General features: G+C 30.8%; 1 protein-coding gene across 4 annotated transcripts in view; it reads right to left on the reverse strand.

The window, feature by feature from the left end:
• Positions 1-365: 365 nt before the first annotated feature.
• Positions 366-25,426, reverse strand: part of LOC119608703 (transcription factor HNF-4 homolog) — a 43,497-nt gene continuing 18,436 nt past the window's right edge. For 2 of the 4 annotated variants that reach the window (XM_037963219.1, XM_037963218.1), the window contains exons 3-7: positions 2,972-3,350; positions 2,413-2,909; positions 2,200-2,340; positions 1,890-2,126; positions 448-1,823 (exon numbers count right to left, since the gene is read on the reverse strand). In XM_037963219.1, the coding sequence (XP_037819147.1) occupies positions 970-1,823; positions 1,890-2,126; positions 2,200-2,340; positions 2,413-2,909; positions 2,972-3,350 (2,108 nt within the window). In that variant the 3' untranslated portion in view covers positions 448-969. Of the gene's footprint in view, positions 1,824-1,889; positions 2,127-2,199; positions 2,341-2,412; positions 2,910-2,971; positions 3,351-21,764; positions 22,500-25,426 lie in introns of those variants that run through there. The other 2 variants (XM_037963222.1, XM_037963221.1) reach the window with 2 other exon arrangements.

A 25,426-nucleotide genomic window follows, 5' to 3' on the forward strand; every position in this document is an offset into this window, starting at 1 on the left:
CTATAGACTAGACTATAACTAGACTATAGACTAGACTATAGACTAGACTATAGACTAGACTATAGACTAGACTATAGACTAGACTATAGACTAGACTATAGACTAGACTATAGACTAGACTATAGACTAGACTATAGACTAGACTATAGACTAGACTATAGACTAGACTATAGACTAGACTATAGACTAGACTATAGACTAGACTATAGACTAGACTATAGACTAGACTATAGACTAGACTATAGACTAGACTATAGACTTCTAGACTAGTTTTTATTCTAGCCTATAGACTTTTTAAAGTATAACATTACTAAACTATTTTCTTTTAATAAAACCACTTTTTATAATATGTTTTTTATTTTTTCAAAAATTACTCTTTGAAATATGTATATATTTTATAAATTTTTTTTTTACAAAAAAACTTTTCTCTCTGTGTTTCTTTATAATTTATTATATACATAATTCATATAATTTCATCACACCCTAAAATTAAGAAAAAGAAATAAATAAAATCATAAAATAACATACAAAAAAAAATATATATATAAGATAATGTTTTAAAAAATTTATAAAATTTTACCAAAATCCTAAATAAAAATATCTAACAATTTACCATTTAATAAAAAGTAAATTGCAAATGAAACTGAACTGCAACTTAAAACTAAAAGTAATTATTTAAAATAATTAGCAACAAATATCCAGAAATAAAGGAAAAGTTTAACAAACAAACCTAACTACCAAAAACTACAGCCATAACTAAAATTTAGTTAAATTAAATTAAAAAAAAAAGAAAATTATTTAATAACTTTCCTTAACAATTTAGAAAAAATAGAATAGAAAACTTAAATTAGCCAACAAGATGTTTAAAATTAAACTTAAAACTAATAAAGACTTCAAAGAAGAAACTAACAAGGAAGATCAGGAAATATTTTAAGGCCTTTTGTTTTTTTTTTCTTTTTCAATTGAAAATTAGTAACCGGTTTCGGGTTCTTGTTTTAGGGCCATGCGATAGGTGTCACCATCATGCATGGTATTTAGCATATAACTAGAGGAGGTGGGAGTGGCGGTAGTGGGAGGCAAATTTGGCGGTATAGCAGTTAAGGCCTCAGAGGGTCTTATCTTTAAGGCAGCTCTTCTTAACATATCATCTGAAGAAGTCTCTGCACTGCGGTTGTATTCATTTAAGGTCATTTCCACGGGATTACGTAATACAGACGAATTGCCACCATTGTTATTATCCGGGTTATTTTCGTTTCTTTGGTAGGGATGATTACGATTAGAGTTGTGTGTATGTGTTAGAGAACCCTGAGCTAAATTTGAATTTTGATTGTGCGGCGAGTGAGGTGATTGGTGAGGCGTCATATTGGACTGCTGTAAATGACCCAATAACGAAGAGTTATTTAAAGAATTAACACTGGAACGACCATTGCTGTACGAGTCCATATAATTGCTTTGTCTACTTTGTTCATCCACCTCCAGACGTTCGTTGTCATTGAGTAAAGGTGAGTTATTCTCCCGACGCATTTGTTGATTGTGCTGACCAGCAGCTGTGGAAACATTGTGTGAACGATTGGAAAGGGGAGGACCGCACAAGCTAAAATGACCATTAACCGAAGAGCCATCCATTAATGGTGGAATTAATTGAGCATCTAAACTACTATCCATACAACTGGACATGGTGTCGTGTGTTAAATGATGTTTACTATTGGGCGATGACAAAACATCCAAAGTGGAAGTCACTTGACTAACATCTAGGCCATGAGTGCCACCATAATTGTTTAGGTTGGGTGGTGTTAAAGGGGCATTATTATCGGCAAGTTCACCTAAAAAGTGGAAATATTTATTTAATCAAATGATTTAATAGTTTAAAAGTAGTTTATGTTTAGTACCTCCTAGCAACATTTCCTGCAGCAAAGAATCTATGTGAGCCACTCCGAAAATTTTGGCAAATTGTATTTGTTCGATCATTTGCATGGTTATTGACTGTAGTACCGGTAATATAAGTAATATTTCGCCAAAACGTCCTCGTGATTCATATTGGCGATCGGACACATAGTCCTCTAAATTGTTAAGAATTTGATGACGCAAGGTTTTAATGCGCTGGGGTTCATTGAGGCCACGAGCATCTAGAATGAAACATTTGATTTTATAAAGTTACTTTTCTTAAAACGGGTACGGTTTCTGAAAGTTCAAACTTACTGGGATCGAAGAATACCAAAGCCTTAATGCAGGCCAATTCGGTATCATCTATATTAACATCTTTTAGACCCATTACCAGTTCATCAATGATACGCGCTCCTATGCGTGATATGTCTAGATTTGGCGAGACCCTCGGATCTACTTAACATTAAAATTCATATTAGTAATTCATAGTTCCATATATAAAAGTTTGAAATAAAAATCTTAACCTACCCGGACAATGTTTAGTGATAACACAATTGTTGCTCAGCAACAAAACATCTTTTAAATGCATTGATCTTCGTGACAAACCCAATAGCAAATGTTCACCCGCATGAGCCCTCAGCAAGGCAACCTGATCATCCAGTTGTAGCTCATTAAAGGCTGGTATGTGTTTCGCCCATTCCACTAAAGTCAATAACTGTTGTTTCATTGATTCACATACATCATTAATGCTGGCAAATTGTTTGGTAGAGAGATCTTCATTGGCATTGGTTTCCATGGCAGCTCCCGCTTTAGATTGACGACTTTCCAATTCAGCCTTAACCAAAGAGATCACCGAGAGGCCATTACCGGGATCGGGATCATCATTTGAGGTGCGTCTACAGCTAATACGATCTCTTTCGTTCTGTACTGCCTCCTTTTTCATGCCCGCCTTGAAACATTTGCGCAAACGACAATAACGACACTGATTACGTTTATCCTTGTCCACCACACAGTTGCGGGCAAATCTACTCAAAAAAACCATTAAATTAAAATCCAAATATTATTTTTAACTCTATCTTTAACCCACCTGCAGGTATATTGATGATTTTTGCGCACACTGCGCCTAAAAAACCCCTTACAACCATCACAACTGGAAGCACCATAATGTTTCCCTGTGGCCCGATCACCACATATTGCACACACTGTTGACGATTGCTGTGAGTTAGCATTACTACTGCTATTGTTGTTGTTATTATTATTGCTGTTATTACCGATATTTGCAAATGTTGTAGTATTATTATTGCCTATACTACCCGTACTTAAGGGTGAATTGGCATTACTTTGATTACTATTGCTATTGTGGCCCAAGGCCGCTAAAGGACTCAAGGCCTGAGCTACTGGACTGTGTACCGTAGTATTGGTGGCTGATGATAAAGCATCCGAGTGTATCATGTGATTCTCAGCTTCTGTAATTTAAGAAAAAAAGTAAATTTTAAACTTTTAGTTTTTAAACAATTAAATAGTAAATTTGCATAGTTATCTTTAATTGTGATCATAAAAGCTGTTTTAAAAGTTTTTTATGTTTTTTTCTTAAAGACAACTAGTTTCTTAAAGTTAATGATCCTTTAACTTCTTCTGAGTAAAAATCCCCGTGCAATTATTTAAATAATATTTAAGTAATTATTTTTGTCGTATTTATTTTTATGTTATTGTTCTTAAGTATTTAATTGTTTTAATTAAAAACAATTTATTAGCCTCATTCATTCACTAACATTTGCTCTATTTAGCTGAATAAAAATGAATGTGAATAGAACAATTAATTAGAATACGAAAGCCTTACATAAGACGACTATAATAAAAGCTACACGAAAAAGAGTTACAGGTCAATTATAGCTCAGTTCCAGATCAGTTTTCGCATAGATGCAGTTCAATTTTAGTTCTACTTCAGTTCTAGTTCAGTTCTAGTTCACTTCTAGTTAAATTCTAGTTCAGTTCTAGTTCAGTTCTAGTTCAGTTCTAGTTCAGTTCTAGTTCAGTTCTAGTTCAGTTCTAGTTCAGTTCTAGTTCAGTTCTAGTTCAGTTCTAGTTCAGTTCTAGTTCAGTTCTAGTTCAGTTCTAGTTCAGTTCTAATTCAGTTCTAGTTCAGTTCTAGTTCAGTTCTAGTTCAGTTCTAGTTCAGTTCTAGTTCAGTTCTAGTTCAGTTCTAGTTCAGTTCTAGTTCAGTTCTAGTTCAGTTCTAGTTCAGTTCTAGTTCAGTTCCAGTTCAGTTCTAGTTCAGTTCCAGTTCAGTTCTAGTTCAGTTCTAGTTCAGTTCTAGTTCAGTTCTAGTTCAGTTCTAGTTCAGTTCTAGTTCAGTTCTAGTTCAGTTCTAGTTCAGTTCTAGTTCAGTTCTAGTTCAGTTCTAGTTCAGTTCTAGTTAGTTCAGTTTAGTTCAGTTCTAGTTCAGTTCTAGTTCAGTTCTAGTTCAGTTCTAGTTCAGTTCTAGTTCAGTTCTAGTTCAGTTCTAGTTCAGTTCTAGTTCAGTTCTAGTTCAGTTCTAGTTCAGTTCTAGTTCAGTTCTAGTTCAGTTCTAGTTTCTTCTAGTTCAGTTCTAGTTCAGTTCTAGTTCAGTTCTAGTTCAGTTCTAGTTCAGTTCTAGTTCAGTTCTAGTTCAGTTCTAGTTCAGTTCTAGTTCAGTTCTAGTTCAGTTCTAGTTCAGTTCTAGTTCAGTTCTAGTTCAGTTCTAGTTCAGTTCTAGTTCAGTTCTAGTTCAGTTCTAGTTCAGTTCTAGTTCAGTTCTAGTTCAGTTCTAGTTCAGTTCTAGTTCAGTTCTAGTTCAGTTCTAGTTCAGTTCTAGTTCAGTTCTAGTTCAGTTCTAGTTCAGTTCTAGTTCAGTTCTAGTTCAGTTCTTCAGTTCTTCTAGTTCAGTTCTAGTTCAGTTCTAGTTCAGTTCTAGTTCAGTTCTAGTTCAGTTCTAGTTCAGTTCTAGTTCAGTTCTAGTTCAGTTCTAGTTCAGTTCTAGTTCAGTTCTAGTTCTAGTTCAGTTCTAGTTCAGTTCTAGTTCAGTTCTAGTTCAGTTCTAGTTCAGTTCTAGTTCAGTTCTAGTTCTTCTAGTTCAGTTCTAGTTCAGTTCTAGTTCAGTTCTAGTTCAGTTCTAGTTCAGTTCTAGTTCAGTTCTAGTTCAGTTTCTAGTTCAGTTCTAGTTCAGTTCTAGTTCAGTTCTAGTTCAGTTCTAGTTCAGTTCTAGTTCAGTTCTAGTTCAGTTCTAGTTCAGTTCTAGTTCAGTTCTAGTTCAGTTCTAGTTCAGTTCTAGTTCAGTTCTAGTTCAGTTCTAGTTCAGTTCTAGTTCAGTTCTAGTTCAGTTCTAGTTCAGTTCTAGTTAGTTCTAGTTCAGTTTCTAGTTCAGTTCTAGTTCAGTTCTAGTTCAGTTCTAGTTCAGTTCTAGTTCAGTTAGTTCAGTTCTAGTTCAGTTCTAGTTCAGTTCTAGTTCAGTTCTAGTTCAGTTCTAGTTCAGTTCTAGTTCAGTTCTAGTTCAGTTCTAGTTCAGTTCTAGTTCAGTTCTAGTTCAGTTCTAGTTCAGTTCTAGTTCAGTTCTAGTTCAGTTCTAGTTCAGTTCTAGTTCAGTTCTAGTTCAGTTCTAGTTCAGTTCTAGTTCAGTTTTAGTCAGTTCTAGTTCAGTTCTAGTTCAGTTTAGTCCAATTCTAGTTCAGTTCTAGTTCAGTTCTAGTTCAGTTTCTAGTTCAGTTCTAGTTCAGTTCTAGTTCAGTTCTAGTTCAGTTCTAGTTCAGTTCTAGTTCAGTTCTAGTTCAGTTCTAGTTCAGTTCTAGTTCAGTTCTAGTTCAGTTCTAGTTCAGTTCTAGTTCAGTTCTAGTTCAGTTCTAGTTCAGTTCTAGTTCAGTTCTAGTTCAGTTAGTTCAGTTCTAGTTCAGTTCTAGTTCAGTTCTAGTTCAGTTCTAGTTCAGTTCTAGTTCAGTTCTAGTTCAGTTCTAGTTCAGTTCTAGTTCAGTTCTAGTTCAGTTCTAGTTCAGTTCGTTCAGTTCAGTTCAGTTCTAGTTCAGTTCTAGTCAGTTCTAGTTCAGTTCTAGTTCAGTTCTAGTTCAGTTCTAGTTCAGTTCTAGTTCAGTTCAGTTCAGTTCTAGTTCAGTTCTAGTTCAGTTCTAGTTCAGTTCTAGTTCAGTTCTAGTTCAGTTCTAGTTCAGTTCTAGTTCAGTTCTAGTTCAGTTCTAGTTCAGTTCTAGTTCAGTTCTAGTTCATTCTAGTTCAGTTCTAGTTCAGTTCTAGTTCAGTTCTAGTTCAGTTCTAGTTCAGTTCTAGTTCAGTTCTAGTTCAGTTCTAGTTCAGTTCTAGTTCAGTTCTAGTTCAGTTCTAGTTCAGTTCTAGTTCAGTCTAGTTCTTCTAGTTCAGTTCTAGTTCAGTTCTAGTTCAGTTCTAGTTCAGTTCTAGTTCAGTTCTAGTTCAGTTCTAGTTCAGTTCTAGTTCAGTTCTAGTTCAGTTCTAGTTCAGTTCTAGTTCAGTTCTAGTTCAGTTCTAGTTCAGTTCTAGTTCGTTCTAGTTCAGTTCTAGTTCAGTTCTAGTTCAGTTCTAGTTCAGTTCTAGTTCAGTTCTAGTTCAGTTCTAGTTCAGTTCTAGTTCAGTTCTAGTTCAGTTCTAGTTCAGTTCTAGTTCAGTTCTAGTTCAGTTGTTCAGTTCTAGTTCAGTTCTAGTTCAGTTCTAGTTCAGTTCTAGTTCAGTTCTAGTTCAGTTCTAGTTCAGTTCTAGTTCAGTTCTAGTTCAGTTCTAGTTCAGTTCTAGTTCAGTTCTAGTTCAGTTCTAGTTCAGTTCTAGTTCAGTTTGTTCAGTTCTAGTTCAGTTCTAGTTCAGTTCTAGTTCAGTTCTAGTTCAGTTCTAGTTCAGTTCTAGTTCAGTTCTAGTTCAGTTCTAGTTCAGTTCTAGTTCAGTTCTAGTTCAGTTCTAGTTCAGTTCTAGTTCAGTTCTAGTTCAGTTCTAGTTCAGTTCTAGTTCAGTTCTAGTTCAGTTCTAGTTCAGTTCTAGTTCAGTTCTAGTTCAGTTCTAGTTCAGTTCTAGTTCAGTTCTAGTTCAGTTCTAGTTCAGTTCTAGTTCAGTTCTAGTTCAGTTCTAGTTCAGTTCTAGTTCTAGTTCAGTTCTAGTTCAGTTCTAGTTCAGTTCTAGTTCAGTTCTAGTTCAGTTCTAGTTCAGTTCTAGTTCAGTTCTAGTTCAGTTCTAGTTCAGTTCTAGTTCAGTTTTAGTCCAGTTCTAGTTCAGTTCTAGTTCAGTTCTAGTTCAGTTTTAGTCCAATTCTAGTTCAGTTCTAGTTCAGTTCTATTCAGTTCTAGTTCATTTCTAGTTCATTTCTAGTTCAGTTCTAGTTCAGTTCTAGTTCAGTTCTAGTTCAGTTCTAGTTCAGTTCTAGTTCAGTTCTAGTTCAGTTCTAGTTCAGTTCTAGTTCAGTTCTAGTTCAGTTCTAGTTCAGTTCTAGTTCAGTTCTAGTTCAGTTCTAGTTCAGTTCTAGTTCAGTTTTAATTCAGTTCTATTATAAACCATCAATAACATTCTTATCGGCTCAATAAGATGTTGCTATTTGAATAATGAAAAGAATTGGATGCACCTAATATATATTGTTTTCTTTCTAAATACATCAGATAACCTTTTATATCGAAAAAATTTTAATATCTTCTTGCGAAATGTTAAATTAGTTGTTTGTAGTATTTTTAAAATTTGGCATGGATGTCTGAAATGTATCCAAAATAATTAATACTATTGTGTCAAATTTGAGGATTTGTTATAATATTTAAATAAATAATTGTGGAAGAAAATGTTTACAATTTGTTTGCCAAAAACAAATTTTAGGAATGTTTCCCGCAATCTACTAATATTAATCAAAAGCATTTTATGGAGGGTTTAAATCTGCTTTCTTAGAACGTTCTTCTCAAGTTATTTCCTACGTAGGAGCTTATATATAGCATGTTTGCTAAACATTAGTTATTACTTATTAGGTATAATATTTATTATTATTAATATTGCATGTAAAGTGTTAAAAATCATCGTTACTCGGCATTTTCCAACAAAAATTGAATAAATTGATTGCAAAATACTTGCTCACAACTAAAATTGTTAAAAAAATATTGTTGTTGTTGATTAAAATATAATAGTTATATTTTAAAAAATGTTTGCAACTGGTATTACAAAAAATAAAGCTTTTATTTGTTTGTGTGTGAGTTTTTTTTAAACAAACAAAACTTTCGTACGTCTCATATCAGGTTGACGAAACATTGTTGTCCCGTATAAGACGTCTCAACATGGTATATCGGTATCGGTTCAAATATGTAGGTATGCATGTATGAGTAGTGTCTGTGGTTTTGTTTTTTGCAAAAAATAAAATATAAAAACTGCTTGATCATCGTGATCATGTTGAAAAGAAATACATATATTTTTATAAAAAAAACAATAATTTCAATGTTAAAAACTTGAGTATATCCACGACACAGAGATAAAAACTAAAACAAATCATATAGGAAAGAAAGAAAACAAAAACAGAGCAGAGGGAGGAAATGTCTTTTAAGTGATGATCATTTTGTTTACATTTTTAATTCACAAATATATTTATTCATTTAATAAACCACAAAAATTGCTGAAAAAGAGACAATCACTAAGAGCTACACATTTTTGGGGGAATTTCTAATGCATAGTGTACAGGGCATGGCCAACATGAAAGAGATCGTTGCAAGGTAGAGAAATGAAGCTTTCTAATAAACTTTCTCTTCAATAAATTATCTCTAGTTCAGTTCAGTTCAGTTCTAGTTCAGTTCTAGTTCAGTTCTAGTTCAGTTCTAGTTCAGTTCTAGTTCAGTTCTAGTTCAGTTCTATTTCAGTTCTAGTTCAGTTCTAGTTCAGTTCTAGTTCAGTTCTATTTCAGTTCTAGTTCAGTTCTAGTTCAGTTCTAGTTCAGTTCTAGTTCAGTTCTAGTTCAGTTCTAGTTCAGTTCTAGTTCAGTTCTAGTTCAGTTCTAGTTCAATTCTAGTTCAGTTCTAGTTCAGTTCTAGTTCAGTTTCAGTTCAGTTCTAGTTCAGTTCTAGTGCAGATCTAGTTCAGTTCTAGTTCAGTTCTAGTTCAGTTCTAGTTCAGTTCTAGTTCAGTTCTAGTTCAGTTCTAGTTCAGTTCTAGTTCAGTTCTAGTTCAGTTCTAGTTCAGTTCTAGTTCAGTTTCTAGTTCAGTTCTAGTTCAGTTCTAGTTCAGTTCTAGTTCAGTTCTAGTTCAGTTCTAGTTCAGTTCTAGTTCAGTTCTAGTTCAGTTCTAGTTCAGTTCTAGTTCAGTTCTAGTTCAGTTCTAGTTCAGTTCTAGTTCAGTTCTAGTTCAGTTCTAGTCAGTTCTAGTTCAGTTCTAGTCAGTTCTAGTTCAGTTCTAGTTCAGTTCTAGTTCAGTTCTAGTTCAGTTCTAGTTCAGTTCTAGTTCAGTTCTAGTTCAGTTCTAGTTCAGTTCTAGTTCAGTTCTAGTTCAGTTCTATTCAGTTCTAGTTCAGTTCTAGTTCAGTTCTAGTTCAGTTCTAGTTCAGTTCTAGCTCAGTTCTAGTTCAGTGCTAGTTCAGTTTTTAAATCAACTTCAAATTTGTATTTATTTATTAATTCTAAAAGGGCCAACCCCTGTCCTATACCCGCATATATTAAAACTGAGAAAGTATATTCATTTGAAATGTGTGTTAGTGGTTGATTTAGTTAAATTTTGTGGTTGACAATGATGATCTCCCCCCAAGCATTGTTGTCTTTGCTACTTATTGATCAACATCATGATCATCATGGTGATTAACTATTATTTTTTAAGTATTATTATAAAAATCAAAAACCCACTTGCCGCCGCGTCACATTCCAAAGTTCAACACTTTTAAGTGTCTGGCACAAATGTTAGTGTGACTGACTCTTTGGCTGACTAGGCGTTTGCTGTTATTGTTGTTTATTCAATGATACCAGAACAACGTTACTTTTTAACAAATAAATATTTGATTTCATTTCTTTTTACTCATTGGTCACTTTATTTAAGTTTTATTTCATACTACTGCTACTCGTATAATACTTTGTTTTTGCAATTTATTTGTTGTTTTTTTATTATTTTAAATTCATTTTAATTTAATCAATCACATAAATTTGCATACATATTTATTTTAGAGTGAGTTTGCATATATTTTTTATTTTGTTTTATTTTATTTAATTTTTTCCTTTTTTTCTTTTAGTTAAACGTTTCATTTAAAATGAAATCTTTATGGCAAAACATTTTCAATTATGTGGAATAAATTAAAAAAAAAAAAGAAATAAATAATAATGAAAAAGAAAATGAAAACAAATATAAAAATTATTATGAAAATGTTGGCTATTTTGGTTTTTTGTTGCTTTAAATCGCGTGAAGCTCCCGCCTTAATAATAAATTAAATGTTTATTATGATGTTGAAGTTGTTGTTGTTGGTCTATTGTTAGCCTAAAATTGTATTTTTTTCTGTACATAACAAAATTTTTCCATCTTATCTAAGAGTCTCATCATCATACGTAAATAAGTCAGAACAGACCTATTTTTAGGATTGTTAAAAAATTAAGAAGTAATATTTTCAAATTTTATGATCTTTAATTTTTTTGCTCTAGATTGTGATTTTTTGCGTTTGTTTTGATTTTTTATACCCTACAGCAAGATAAGATAGTAAAGGGGTAGAATTAGCTTGACCTACAAGATGACAGACGTTGTGTTGATTACCATCGTTATCTGATGGATTTAAATTTGTAGGTTTTCAATTCCGTTCTAGTTCAGTTTTAGTTCAGTCTAGTGCAGTTCTAGTTCAGTTCTAGTTTAGTTCTAGTTCAGTTCTAGTTCATTTCTAGTTCAGTTCTAGTTCATTCTAGTTCAGTTCTATTTCAGTTCTAGTTCAGTTTAGTTCAGTTCTAGTTCGTTCTAGTTCAGTTCTAGTTCAGTTCTAGTTTAGTTCAAGTTCAGTTCTAGTTCAGTTCTAGTTCAGTTCTAGTTCAGTTCTAGTTCAGTTCCAGTTCAGTTCCAGTTCAGTTCTAGTTCTAGTTCAGTTTAGTTCAGGTTTTAGTTCAGTTCCAGTTCAGTTCTAGTTCTAGTTCAGTTTTAAGTTCATTTTAGTTCAGTTATTCTAGTTCAGTTCTAGTTCAGTCTAGTTCAGTTCTTAGTTCAGTTTCTAGTTCAGTTCTAGTTCAGTTCTAGTTCAGTTCTAGTTCAGTTCTAGTTTCAGTCTAGTCAGTTCAGTTTCTAGTTCAGTTCAGTTCAGTTCTAGTTCAGGTTCTAGTTCAGTTCTAGTTCAGTTCTAGTTCAGTTCTAGTTCAGTTCTAGTTCAGTTCTAGTTCAGTTCTAGTTCAGTTCTAGTTCAGTTCTAGTTCAGTTCTAGTTCAGTTCTAGTTCAGTTCTAGTTCAGTTCTAGTTCAGTTCTAGTTCAGTTCTAGTTCAGTTCTAGTTCAGTTCTAGTTCAGTTCTAGTTCAGTTCTAGTTCAGTCCTAGTTCAGTTCTAGTTCAGTTCTAGTTCAGTTCTAGTTCAGTTCTAGTTCAGTTCTAGTTCAGTTCTATTAGTTCAGTTCTAGTTCAGTTCTAGTTCAGTTCTAGTTCAGTTCTAGTTCAGTTCTATATAGTATTTTTAGTTCAATTTTCGTTCAGTTTCCTAACAAACTTTAGGGTATTTTATAGTCTGCTTTAGTTTATTTTTTAATTCATATAAATAGCATATTTAATAAAAATAAATAAAAAAAATAAAAATTTATATTAAATATAATTTTTGGCAAACATTTTTCTTGTTGGTTTCAGAAATATGCGCTGGATTTAAAAATGTTTGTGACTGTAGCTATTCGCAAAAACGTATTAATCATTAATTATTTATTTATATATTATTTTTCTTAAACACTCACCTATTAATTTAAACAAAAAAGAGCAATAAAAAATTTATTGATTAAAGAAATATACAAAATCGGCATATAAATACATGCAACTCATACAGGTCTTATCAGTTGTTATCAGTGGCAATATATTGGTGCTTTATTGTAAGCTATTGGTTGCTGCAGTTGGTGTGTGTGTTTTTCTTTTCAATAAAAACAACCAACAACTATATTTTTTGTAAAATAAATATTAAAAAAAAAATTGCTCATACATGTGTATTTTTATTAAAATTAAACTAAAGTCATGTACAAATCAAACAATCATACAAGTATGAGTTGTTTGCCTTAATAATTGATGCCCAGTAGTTCGGGAAGGAGATTCTGAAATTATTACTTTAACAAAAGTATAATGCTGTCTCCCGTTCTCCCCCCAGGTTACTTCATAACTCTAAATGAGAATTGTTCGCTTGCAGAACTGCTGGGTTTTCCACCTATCAGTATGCATGCATGTGAGAATGTATAAAGCGTTATTGTTATTGTATTGGTCAATTTGCATAATAGTCCTCAATACTCTAGTTACAGTGAGAACTAAAACTGGTATAATTTTCAATAACTACTACCATTTGCATCGCATACAATCGTTGACTATGGTGATATTTATAAAGGAGATCGTATAATACAAAATATTTGTCCACTTTTTCTCATCACTGTACAAATGAGTCAACTAACAAACTGTTTGCTTGTTTCAGTATTCAGTTTCAAATTAATTTTATTTTACAACAAGAAACTCATATGCATACACGTCGTTAAAATATGCGTGTCAAAGATCAAATTCATCGTTAAAATACTTTATTTTTATTTATTTTTTGTTTAAAATAAATAAAAATAACAAAAATTAAAAAGCAAAACACTGAAATTAAATGACTTTAAATTAAAAAAAAAAAAAAATAGATTTTAAAAACGAACATTAGCGGCAAAAATTTGAAAACAACAGCGCTGTAAAGGTACTGTACCAGTTCATATACATTTAATATGACAACAAGTAGTTAGTTACAAGACAATTTACTCAGTATTATAAATTAAAAAAAGTGAAATATAATTAAGAAAATATAATAATAAAAAGCTAATAATGAAAATATAAATATAATCGAACCTGCCAAATTGTGAAGGGTAGGGTTTTACTACTAGAACTGAACTAGACACTGAACTAGAACTGAACTAGAACTGAACTAGACCTGAACTAGAACTGAACTAGAACTGAAATAGAGCTGAACTAGAACTGAACTAGAACTGAACTAGAACTGAAACTAGAACTGAACTAGAACTTAACTAGAAACTGAACTAGAACTGAACTAGAACTGAACTAGAACTGAACTAGAACTGAACTAGAACTGAACTAGAACTGAACTAGAACTGAACTAGACTACTAGAACTGAACTAGAACTGAACTAGAACTGAACTAGAACTGAACTAGAACTGAACTAGAACTGAACTAGAACTGAACTAGAACTGAACTAGAACTGAACTAGAACTGAACTAGAACTGAACTAGAACTGAACTAGAACTGAACTAGAACTGAACTAGAACTGAACTAGAACTGAACTAGAACTGAACTAGAACTGAACTAGAACTGAACTAAAACTGAACTAGAACTGAACTAGAACTGAACTAGAACTGAACTAGAACTGAACTAGAACTGAACTAGAACTGAACTAGAACTGAACTAGAACTGAACTAGAACTGAACTAGAACTGAACTAGAACTGAACTAGAACTGAACTAGAACTGAACTAGAACTGAACTAGAACTGAACTAGAACTGAACTAGAACTGAACTAGAACTGAACTAGAACTGAACTAGAACTGAACTAGAACTGAACTAGAACTGAACTAGAACTGAACTAGAACTAGAACTGACTAGAACTGACTAGAACTGAACTAGGAACTGACAGAATGAACTAGAACTGAATTAGAACTGAACTAGAACTGAACTAGAACTGAACTAGAACTGAACTAGAACTGAACTAGAACTGAACTAGAACTGAACTAGAACTGAACTAGAACTGAACTAGAACTGAATTAGAACTGAACTAGAACTGAACTAGAACTGAACTAGAACTGAACTAGAACTGAACTAGAACTGAACTAGAACTGAACTAGAACTGAACTAGAACTGAACTAGAACTGAACTAGAACTGAACTAGAACTGAACTAGAACTGAATTAGAACTGAACTAGAACTGAACTAAAACTGAACTAGAACTGAACTAGAACTGAACTAGAACTAGAACTGAACTAGAACTGAACGAAAACTGAACTAGAACTAGAATTATTTCTCGATTAGTTCTAACTTTTATTTTTCTTATTTTTAAAACTTCAATTATTGCTAACACTTGACATAACACAAGTCTGATCCCCAACTTAAACACTATCATTAGAACAATTTAGTTAATAGAGATTTTTAATTTATGCTAAAAATAAACTAAAATGCTTGAAAACAATTAAAATAATACACATAAATTAATATTAGTTGAAAATTGTTGAAAAGAGATCAGCAAAAGGTTATAAACAACTACAACAATACGAAAACAAACATAAACCAGAAAATTTGACCCCATTAACTCTACATGTTTTAATAACAAAAAGATCTCCCAAAACAAACAAAAACAACTATAGATTTAAATACGAGAAAAAAGCAAATTTAATTATATATTTTTTATTATAAATTATTAAGTATTATAATTATTTTATGAGCAGCGTAAATAAAAAATGATCTCTGAAAATATTGTTCTAAATAGGCAGAAAGGCTGTAACACAGACTAACACAAGTAACACTACATACATATGTACATATATGCAAAATCTAACCAACAGGTTAATGAAAATTAAAAACAGCAAAAAAAGATTTTATAGCTGAAAAAAAAAAACATTCTAATTAGCGCGACTAATATAAAGAAATAAAAACGTAGTTGATTATTTGCCACACTGTAGTTCAAGGAAAATTCTTTAATTGCACACTATTTTAGAACACAACACTAAGTAATCGACTAAACTGACTAGTGCGATTATTATTTTATAATACGATCATTATACATACTAAACCATACATCAAAAACTAGCACCTTAAAATAGTTAATTACTAACACCAATACATTGAGATTCATATGATGCATGTATTTACTCCATTATTTGCTTAATTGTTAAGCTTCATTTGAAATTTTCTTGGATAAAAACGAAAAAAGATGTTGAAGATAAAAAGAGAAATACAAAAAAATCTACCAACATGCAAAAAGTGGTCCACAATGACTTCAAATTCTAAGTAATTGTTATTTAATTGAACTGGCGGTCAACTTGGATTTATAGACAAATTATTTAACTTGATATGCAAACAATCTTACTGGTCCAGCCTTGGGAAATGCCAAGTATGATCTGTAGATTAAGAAAATTAACCTTTTGAAAAATAAGCAGAGACACCATTTCTCAGATCCAGTTAAGTTTAGTTCAGTCTAGTTCAGTTCTAGTTCAGTTCTAGTTCAGTTCTAGTCCGTTCTAGTTCAGTTCTAGTTCAGTTCTAGTTCAGTTCTAGTTCAGTTCTAGTTCAGTTCTAGTTCAGTTCTAGTTCAGTTCTAGTTCAGTTCTAGTTCAGTTCTAGTTCAGTTCTAGTTCAGTTCTAGTTCAGTTCTAGTTCAGTTCTAGTTCAGTTCTAGTTCAGTTCTAGTTCAGTTCTAGTTCAGTTCTAGTTCAGTTCTAGTTCAGTTCTAGTTCAGTTCTAGTTCAGTTTCTAGTTCAGTTCTAGTTCAGTTCTAGTTCAGTTCTAGTTCAGTTCTAGTTCAGTTCTAGTTCAGTCTAGTTCAGTTCTAGTTCAGTTCTAGTTCAGTTCTAGTTCAGTTTCTAGTTCAGTTCTAGTTCAGTTCTAGTTCAGTTCTAGTTCAGTTCTAGTTCAGTTCTAGTTCAGTTCTAGTTCAGTTCTAGTTCAGTTCTAGTTCAGTTCTAGTTCAGTTCTAGTTCAGTTCTAAGTTCAGTTCTAGTTCAGTTCTAGTCAGTTCTAGTTCAGTTCTAGTTCAGTTCTAGTTCAGTTCTAGTTCAGTTCTAGTTCAGTTCTAGTTCAGTTCTAGTTCAGTTCTAGTTCAGTTCTAGTTCAGTTCTAGTTCAGTTCTAGTTCAGTTCTAGTTCAGTTCTAGTTCAGTTCTAGTTCAGTTCTAGTTCAGTTCTAGTTCAGGTCTAGTTCAGTTCTAGTTCAGTTCTAGTTCAGTTCTAGTTCAGTTCTAGTTCAGTTCTAGTTCAGTTCTAGTTCAGTTCTAGTTCAGTTCTAGTTCAGTTCTAGTTCAGTTTTAGTTCAGTTCTACTTCAGCTCCACATTCCTAACCTAACTCTTGTTTTGAAATACATTTTTTTTATTCTAGAATTGCACTTAAACTTTTATTGAAATTTAATTAGCAACTATTTATTTGAAAAATCTTTATAATTGCTATAATTTCTTAAAGACGAAAACGAATTAATAATAAACAAATTAAGATGTTTAATAACTATTTCGACATGTTGTCAGTTTAGTTTTTTTTTCCTTTTGATGTTTTATTACTTGAAATAATATTTTTAAATTTTTTATTACTTCTAATTGCCACTCAATTCATTTGCGCTTATTAAATGAAAATTAAAAAAAAGTTATAATAAAAAACATGTACAAACAATATTTAAATATGATTAAAACGCATACAATTAACAATAATAGTTAATTGATTGTATTGTCGTAATGTTCTAGATTTTTTTTGCACTTAAACATAAAGAAGCAATTACTCTTTTTAATGGGTTAAAGTAATCGAAATGCTTAATAATCTGCAATACATTATCAGAGGTAAAATTTAAGGTAATTTTATGGACAATTATTTGCGCTATTTATCTGTAAAATTCAAGTTTAATTAAAAGTAGCATCTTCGACTATTACGAACGTGTGAATTGTAAAAACTATTTGCATACTTTTGAAAACTGTTGCATACTTTTGAGAGATTGTGTCTTTGTTTAACTACATCATAAGCCAAAGACTGAAATTTTCGTTTATATTGCCAACTTTAGGGATTTTTTAATACCATTTAGCCTTTAATATCATACAGTTGTGTTTATTAGCAAATTATGCCAAAATACTCGTTTTTTTTTATGAATTTCAAAATAAATATTATCAAATATCATAAATTATTACTAGCTGATATGGTTTGTTTTTTGGATTTGTGTTGGTTGTTGACTGAATCCCCTGCTAGTGGCCTCCTAGTTCCAATAGTGTTCACTGTCAAAAATATTTTATATAATAATTTTATTTGTTTTTTACGCATTATATTCAAGTAATCAACTAGCACTGAACTAGAACTGAACTAGAACTGAACTAGAACCGAACTAGAACTGAACTAGAACTGAACTAGAACTGAACTAGAACTGAACTAGAACTGAACTAGAACTGAACTAGAACTGACTAGAACTGACTAGAACTGAACTAGAACTGAACTAGAACTGAACTAGAACTGAACTAGAACTGAACTAGAACTGAACTAGAACTGACTAGAACTGAACTAGAACTGAACTAGAACTGAACTAGAACTGAACTAGAACTGAACTAGAACTGAACTAGAACTGAACTAGAACTGAACTAGAACTGAACTAGAACTGAACTAGAACTGAACTAGAACTGAACTAGAACTGAAACTAGAACTGAACTAGAACTGAACTAGAACTGAACTAGAAACTGAACTAGAACTGAACTAGAACTGAACTAGAACTGAACTAGAACTGAACTAGAACTGAACTAGAACTGAACTAGAACTGAACTAGAACTGAACTAGAACTGAACTAGAACTGAACTAGAACTGAACTAGAACTGAACTAGAACTGAACTAGAACTGAACTAGATCTAAACTAGAGCTGAACTAGAACTAAACTATAACTGAACTATTAATAAGAATAAGAATATTTCTAAAAATTTTTTTTAAGATTTCCTTATCGCGAATATTCCTAGAATTTTTATTTTGTGTATGAGTTTTTAAATTGAACTTTAAATTAATGGTTTCATTTCTTATTATAAGTGACTCTCCATAAAATTGTTTTGCTATTCTTTAGTATCAAAAAATTCTTCGAAAATAAATAACTCCAGTAAATCCCTGCTCTTACCCCGATCATAAAAACCAGGGGGTTTAGTATTGCATTAAAATGTTAGTATATTGTTTTGTGTAGTATTTGTTGATCAAATTTTTTTATAGATCATATCAATATCTGATAACAACGCCTTCTACCACCCATCTAATGAAAAATAGCGTCCTTTATTTCTTATCAATTCGATTGCGTTGAAGTGTTAAAAAAGAAATACAAGAAAAAAAAAATAAATTGATGATGACTATATAAAGATTATGAGTCAAATCAATAAAAAACTAAAATAAAAGATTATTTTGGTAAAAAAAAACACACAAAAAATTGCAAATTTTACACTGAAGAAAATTTTGTGTTTATAAGAGCAAATTTTTATTGAGGCAGAAAAGCATTTTAATTATCAATTTTATTAACAAAATGCTTCGATATAGTTGTTTTAATTAACTGCTTTAACTATTGCTTATAAGTAGTTATGACGTCTTAATTTTGATTTAACCAATAATAACACACTTCCTGTATAATTTTTTTACCATAAATTAAGATAAATAATTAGATAATTTGTGTATTTTATTGACAATTTTGTGCTTAATTAAACAGTTTGCATATTTAAAGATTTATTGTCTTTGAAATAAAAAAGTTACTTATTTAATAAATTTGTTAATAATTTTATTTCATTTTCTTAAATAAATTGTTTTAATATTTCACTTTTTCCAACTTAAAAGGGAATTTGTATTAAGTTTTCAATTTGTGTATAAGGTGGCGTATGATTAATATTAATTATGAGGCTGTTGCAGCAAAATTACTATAACTTTATCAATTTTTAAGGGATTTTAATGTTTGATATAGCAAATGAGAGCTAACACATCAGACTAAGTGGTGGAGAATTATTTTTATTTATTTTACCGGAAGCAAACTTTTTTCTATAACAAAATATTTCAAGTGTATCATTATATATATATAAATTGATATTGCGATATTCTTAATAATTTTTTCAGCAAAAACACCAAAAAAAAAAACAACATAAAAGTTTTGATAACAGTAATTTAACAACATACAAATACATTAAAAAAATATACATATATAAATATATTTAGCTGTATGTAACATCAATCATATATACATCACTAAATATCTACATACATTTCTATATAGTTCTTTATAATCGTTAAGTATCGTGCATGTTGGCTTCTTGTATAGAAAAAAACTTATGTATTGTATGTCTGTATTATCAGTTTAATTGTTTTATTACGTATACAATTGTTTCTTTTTTTTTTTGGTTACTTTTATTATTAATGTTATTATTTATTTGTGTAGTTGAAAAACAATAATTTTACATACGATTGACTAAATTAATATATGGTTGTTGGTTAGATATCAAAACTACATACATGAATACCCTTAACAATTTACTACCTCTGTCAAGGTTGCTTGCAGGTTGGTATAGACTACAGTGTATTAAAATCTACCACTTATTGCAATATATTTATTTTCGAGTATTTGTTTCTTATTTAACATTTAACTACCAAATAATTGTTGAAAAGTCAGCGAGAGCTAAAACAAACAAAAATTTTGTGATTCACCATTTTTTGTTTATCTTTAAAATAATTGTTGAAAAAAATAAAATTTCATTCTCTATCATTCACAGACAGTAATAAATTTTAAAAAAATAATCATAAAATTATCTTTAAATTTAACGTCTATTCCTTCTGTTATTTCATAGTCAATGGCATAATTGTTGAGCTGTTATTTTCTGCTTAAAATTATTTATCCCTTTACTACCAGGACTTATGCACTCACTTTATTTATGGGTTGTTGAACCCATAAATATTAACACTAAAATTTGCTAAACTATATATAAATATAGTATATTTATTTTTTTGTTATTGATAAAATTCTCTATTTTGAAATAGTTTGCTAGTAAACAAACACTTGTTGCCAAGTTTAAAGTAATCATTTAGATTAATAAACAAAAAAAAAAAAAAAACTATAAAAAATAGTGCTAACAAACTATTTTGTTAAATGTTTGCAAACACAACAATTAATAAATTTTGTGGCTAATTTTAAATTAAAGCAAATTATAAAGAATTAGAAACGGCTAAAAGTTTTAATGATTATCGCGAATAATACAAGAACTGAACTGGAACAGAACAAGAAACTAGAATATAACTAGAAGAGAACAGAACTAGAACTAGGACATAACTAGAACAGAACTATAACAGAACTAGAACACAACTATAACACAAGCAGAACAGAACTAGAATAGAACTAGCACAGAACTAGAACAGAACTAGAATAGAACTAGAACAAAACTAGAACAGAACTAGAACAGAACTAGAACAGAACTAGAACAGAACTAGAACAGAACTAGAACAGAACTAGAACAGAACTAGAACAGAACTAGAACAGAACTAGAACAGAACTAGAACAGAACTAGAACAGAACTAGAACAGAACTAGAACAGAACTAGAACAGAACAGAACTAGAACAGAACTAGAACTAGAACTAGAACACAACTATAACACAAGCAGAACAGAACTAGAATAGAACTAGCACAGAACTAGAACAGAACTAGATAGAACTAGAACAGAACTAGAATAGAACTAGAACAAAACTAGAACAGAACTAGAACAGAACTAGAACAGAACTAGAACAGAACTAGAACAGAACTAGAACAGAACTAGAACAGAACTAGAACAGAACTAGAACAGAACTAGAACAGAACTAGAACAGAACTAGAACAGAACTAGAACAGAACTAGAACAGAACAGAACTAGAACAGAACTAGAACAGAACTAGAACAGAACTAGAACAGAACTAGAACAGAACTAGAACAGAACTAGAACAGAACTAGAACAGAACTAGAACAGAACTAGAACAGAACAGAATTAGAACAGAATTAGAACAGAACTAGAACGGAACTAGAACAGAACTAGAACAGAACTAGAACAGAACTAGAACAGAACTAGAACAGAACTAGAACAGAACTAGAACAGAACTAGAACAGAACTAGAACAGAACTAGAACAGAACTAGAACAGAACTAGAACAGAACTAGAACAGAACTAGAACAGAACAGAATTAGAACAGAATTAGAACAGAACTAGAACAGAACTAGAACAGAACTAGAACAGAACTAGAACAGAACTAGAACAGAACTAGAACAGAACTAGAACAGAACTAGAACAGAACTAGAACAGAACTAGAACAGAACTAGAACAGAACTAGAACAGAACTAGAACAGAACTAGAACAGAACTAGAACAGAACTAGAACAGAACTAGAACAGAACTAGAACAGAACTAGAACAGAACTAGAACAGAACTAGAACAGAACTAGAACAGAACTAGAACAGAACTAGAACAGAACTAGAACAGAACTAGAACAGAACTAGAACAGAACTAGAACAGAACTAGAACAGAACTAGAACAGAACTAGAGCAGAACTAGAACAGAACTAGAACTAGAACAGAACTAGAACTGAACTAGAACAGAACTAGAACTGAAGAAGAAATTAGTAAAATTTGGACTGATAGAGCTACAAGAATTCAGTTGATCTAAGGTCTGGTTCGAAGAAACATAAGCAAATTTTAAACTTTCCATTACAATTTTGTTGTTGCTTTATTTTAGCGAAAAAATTCCGATATAAAACAAAGTAAATTTCTATAAAATATTATTGTTTGTTTGTAAACAATTTAGTTTTTTCTATTTAATTTTAAAAAATTAAATAGTAAGAAAGCCATTATAACTTTTAATAATACTGAATGGTTAACCAGACACTTCTTTTTTATGTTACGAAGCAGACATCATAAAAACTTTTAATGTGTTTTTATTTTTTTAAATTTTCAAAACTTTATGCTTTTAATTAAAAAACTTTAAAAAGTGTTAGTTAAAAAAACAATGGCTTAAATTAATATTTACCTATCATGTGTAATAAATGATCCTCAAACATATATGAATCATCGAAGCCATTGCCAGTGATAATTTCCGTTTTCATTTTGAGCATATTTGGCAACATTGGCTACCAGATTGTTATGGATGTTATACTGGCGTTTTGTTAATTATTTAATAGAATTTTTGTTTAGCTTAAAATTTAATATTTGTTTTTAAGGCTTAAATGAATTTTGTTTTTTTTTGTGTATTTTACATTAGAATTTATTTTTTTTTTTTATTTTAAAAATATTTTTTAAAAACACTTTATTTAAGTTATATATGTGTGAATTGACTAGACTGTCACTTTTTTTTTCAAAAAAATGGTTATAAGGAGAATAGGGTTTTTTTTATAATTTTGTTAAACAAATTAACTTGAGCCGCACACTTAATAAGAAATCTTAAATAAATATTGATTTTTTTTCTAGTTAGTATTTGTTTATTTGTTTTTTTTATTTATGGTAATTTTTTTGTTTATTTTCTATTTGAAAAAATTTTTTCACAATTTTTTAATTTTTTGCTGTTAATTTTTAGCATTTAGTTTTGTTATTATTAGACGGAACTGATGGGTCTATGGGAGCAGGCAGTGTTTTGTGTCTGAATTTGCTTTTAGCAAAATTTTAATAAATTCTTAAATATGAGCATTTTGTTTGTTTTGTTATATTTTTAATAATTTTTTAAAAAGTTTCTTTTTTAATTTTTAAAAAAAATTTAAATTTGAAAAAAATTTTTTTTTTAAATTTTTTTTTATAATTTTTCTGCAAAATTTTTCACTTGATTTTATTTTTGTATAAAAATTATTTACTTATATTTTAAAAAAAATTACGTTTCAAGTAAAGACGTTTTTTAAAAAAAACCCGCAAAAAAATTTTCTCACAAATCCAAAAATACACGATCGTTATGTTCTAACGCAAAATGCCGACTAAATCTATAGAAATGTTGTAGACACGTACTAAACTGTATTTTATTGTGTCTTGTTGTATATATTTTTTTATTGTTTTTGTTGCTGTTGCTGGTTGATAGCAGTATAAATGAATTGGTTGTCAGAGTTGGCGAAAAAATATAAATAATTAAAAAATATATATAATAATAAAAATAAACCAACAAAAATTGTTAACAAAACTACGATTACAACTGCTCAGGGTGGCAAGAAGGCAGCAAGCAGGCTACAGCTAGAAGCTTTATACAAATTTAACACTAATCAACGTCTTCGGTTAATACTACGATTGCTAATACAACACAACTAACTAACTAACAACAACAACACTAGCAGCAACAACAACAACAACAAATATATCAACAGCAAATCTAAGATCGCCGGCCCCTTTAAAACAAGTCAAAGCAAACAAAATAAAAAGAAAAATATTAAAAATATACATAGAAAACTAAACAAGAGAGAAAAAAAAGAGAGTGAAAATATTCAAACACAACAATAAGTATTGTTGTTGATATTGCTATTGCTGCCGGTGTTGTTATTGCTCACAAATAATAAATAAGCTTTAGAACTTAATGAAAGCAGCAACAAAATAACATACAAATCAAAAAGTTAGATATGTCTTATCACAATAAATGCTCAGTCTAACACACACATACACACTTACCCAGCAACTTAAACACACACATACATTTAAAGCTGTATTTGTCTTACTCTAGGTATGTTGTCTATGCAAACACCCATATTAGCCACTACCACCATGTCTCTATAATTATGTTTGTCTTGTTATTAAAAAAAGAAAAAAAGTCATAAACAATTTTTACGACACTCTTCCATGCAAAATATTAACAAAATATAATAAATTTTTTTTTTCATTTTTCTAAGTATGTGTAAGTGTTAATCAAGAAATCTTTATATTTAAAAAAAAAATTTATTCATTTTAAGAAAAACCTATAAATCTGTTAAGTCATCTGGTTAAAGATGTCGGGGTTTTTCAACTAGAAATCCCTAAAACTCATCTTAACCCGAAATTTCGTTGAACTGGAAATAAGTATTTTCGATTCCTTTTCTTAATGGAGTTAACTCAAAGCTTAGCCCTTGGTAATCTGATTTATGATCAATCTTCTTAAGTATTTTAGGTCTATTAAAAGCTCTCATTTTAAAGAGAAAATTCGGAGGAAATTTGGTCCCTTAGATTTAGATTGTTGCTGCCCAATTCTTATTCCAATTCTATAAAAAACTATATTTTCTCAATACTGCAGAGATAAGTCTTAAGTAACGATCGATCTATGTTTTACTTCTCTCTTCTCTACACTATTCTTAAAGAAGTAAACGTTCTATAAAAAACTATATTTTCTCAATACTGTAGAGATTAGTCTTAAGTAACGATCGATCTTTGTTTTACTTCTCTCTTCTCTACTATTCTTAAAGAAGTAACAGTCTTAAAATTTGCCCTAGATAAATTATCAGACAAGAGCTTTCGTTCTCTCTTCTCTACACTATTCTTAAAGAAATAATCGTCTTAACATTAGCCCTAGATCAATTATCAGACAAGAGCTTTTTAGCTTTCCAACGTACGCAAGCTCATATAGGTTTTAACAAAAAGCTCTCTCATATGCACTCTCACTTTCACAAATGCAATTAGAGAGCTAGTTTTTCATTCTCTATCGGTACCCGATAAAAATTTACCCTAGATCAGTTATTGGATAAGAGATCTTTGTCTTTCAAACGTATGAAAGCTCATACAGCTTTTAACAAAAAGCTCTCTCATAAACACTCTCACTTTCACAAATGCAATTATCAGACAACAGCACTTTAGCTTTCCAACGTACATAAATAAGCTCACATAGGTTTTAACAAAAAGCTCTCTCATATGCACTCTAACTTTCACAAATGCAATTAGAGAGCTAGTTTTTCATTCTCTGCCCTAGAATAGTTATCAGACAAAAGATCTTTGTCTTTGAAACGTATAAAAGCTCATACAGCTTTTAACAAAAAGCTCTCTCATAAACACTCTCACTTTCATAAATGCAATTAGAGTGTTAATTTTTTCACTCTTTGGCTTTTCACTCTCTTTTTGTTCTTTTAACTACTATTCTTAAGGAAATAAACATTTTAAAATTTAACTTAGATCAGTTGTAGAACAAAAGCTTTTTGGGTTTCAAACGTAAGTAAGCTCACACAGCTTTTAGCAAACAACTCTCTCATAAACACTTTCGCTTTCACAAAAGCATTAGAGAGCTAATTTATTACACTCTGCCGTTGCTAGACAGATCATTCAAAGTCATGATCATATTTGACGTTTTACAAAGCGATCGTACTTTGATAGAATTTTCCAGACATCTGTGCAGAGAAAACAAGATCATAGTAGTAAAAATCTCGTTTTATAAAGCGATCGTACTTTGATAGAATTTTGAAGACTAACATCTGGGCAAAGAAAACAAGAACAAGGAGATCTTAAAAGATATACCTATTTTTGTCATACCGTTCGTATGATCGTAATAGCTCCTATGACATGTAAACTAAATTTTAACACACACGATTACACACACACACTACTTAAGGCTCAATTTAAGCCTGACGTAAGACAAGGCGTTTGACTCAAGACAGTTGGTACATGACTTATAACTCAGTCAGGTCACTCCCTCCTCCATACACAATTGTCTGGGATAAATTCCAGTTAACATTGATTACTGAACCTATAAATCATGTTTTAATA

The sequence above is a fragment of the Lucilia sericata genome, unplaced genomic scaffold, assembly GCF_015586225.1.
Source record: "Lucilia sericata isolate MDLA Ls3-8-SP2 unplaced genomic scaffold, ASM1558622v1 Contig000873F_arrow, whole genome shotgun sequence".
NCBI classification, from domain to species: Eukaryota; Metazoa; Arthropoda; class Insecta; order Diptera; family Calliphoridae; genus Lucilia; species Lucilia sericata.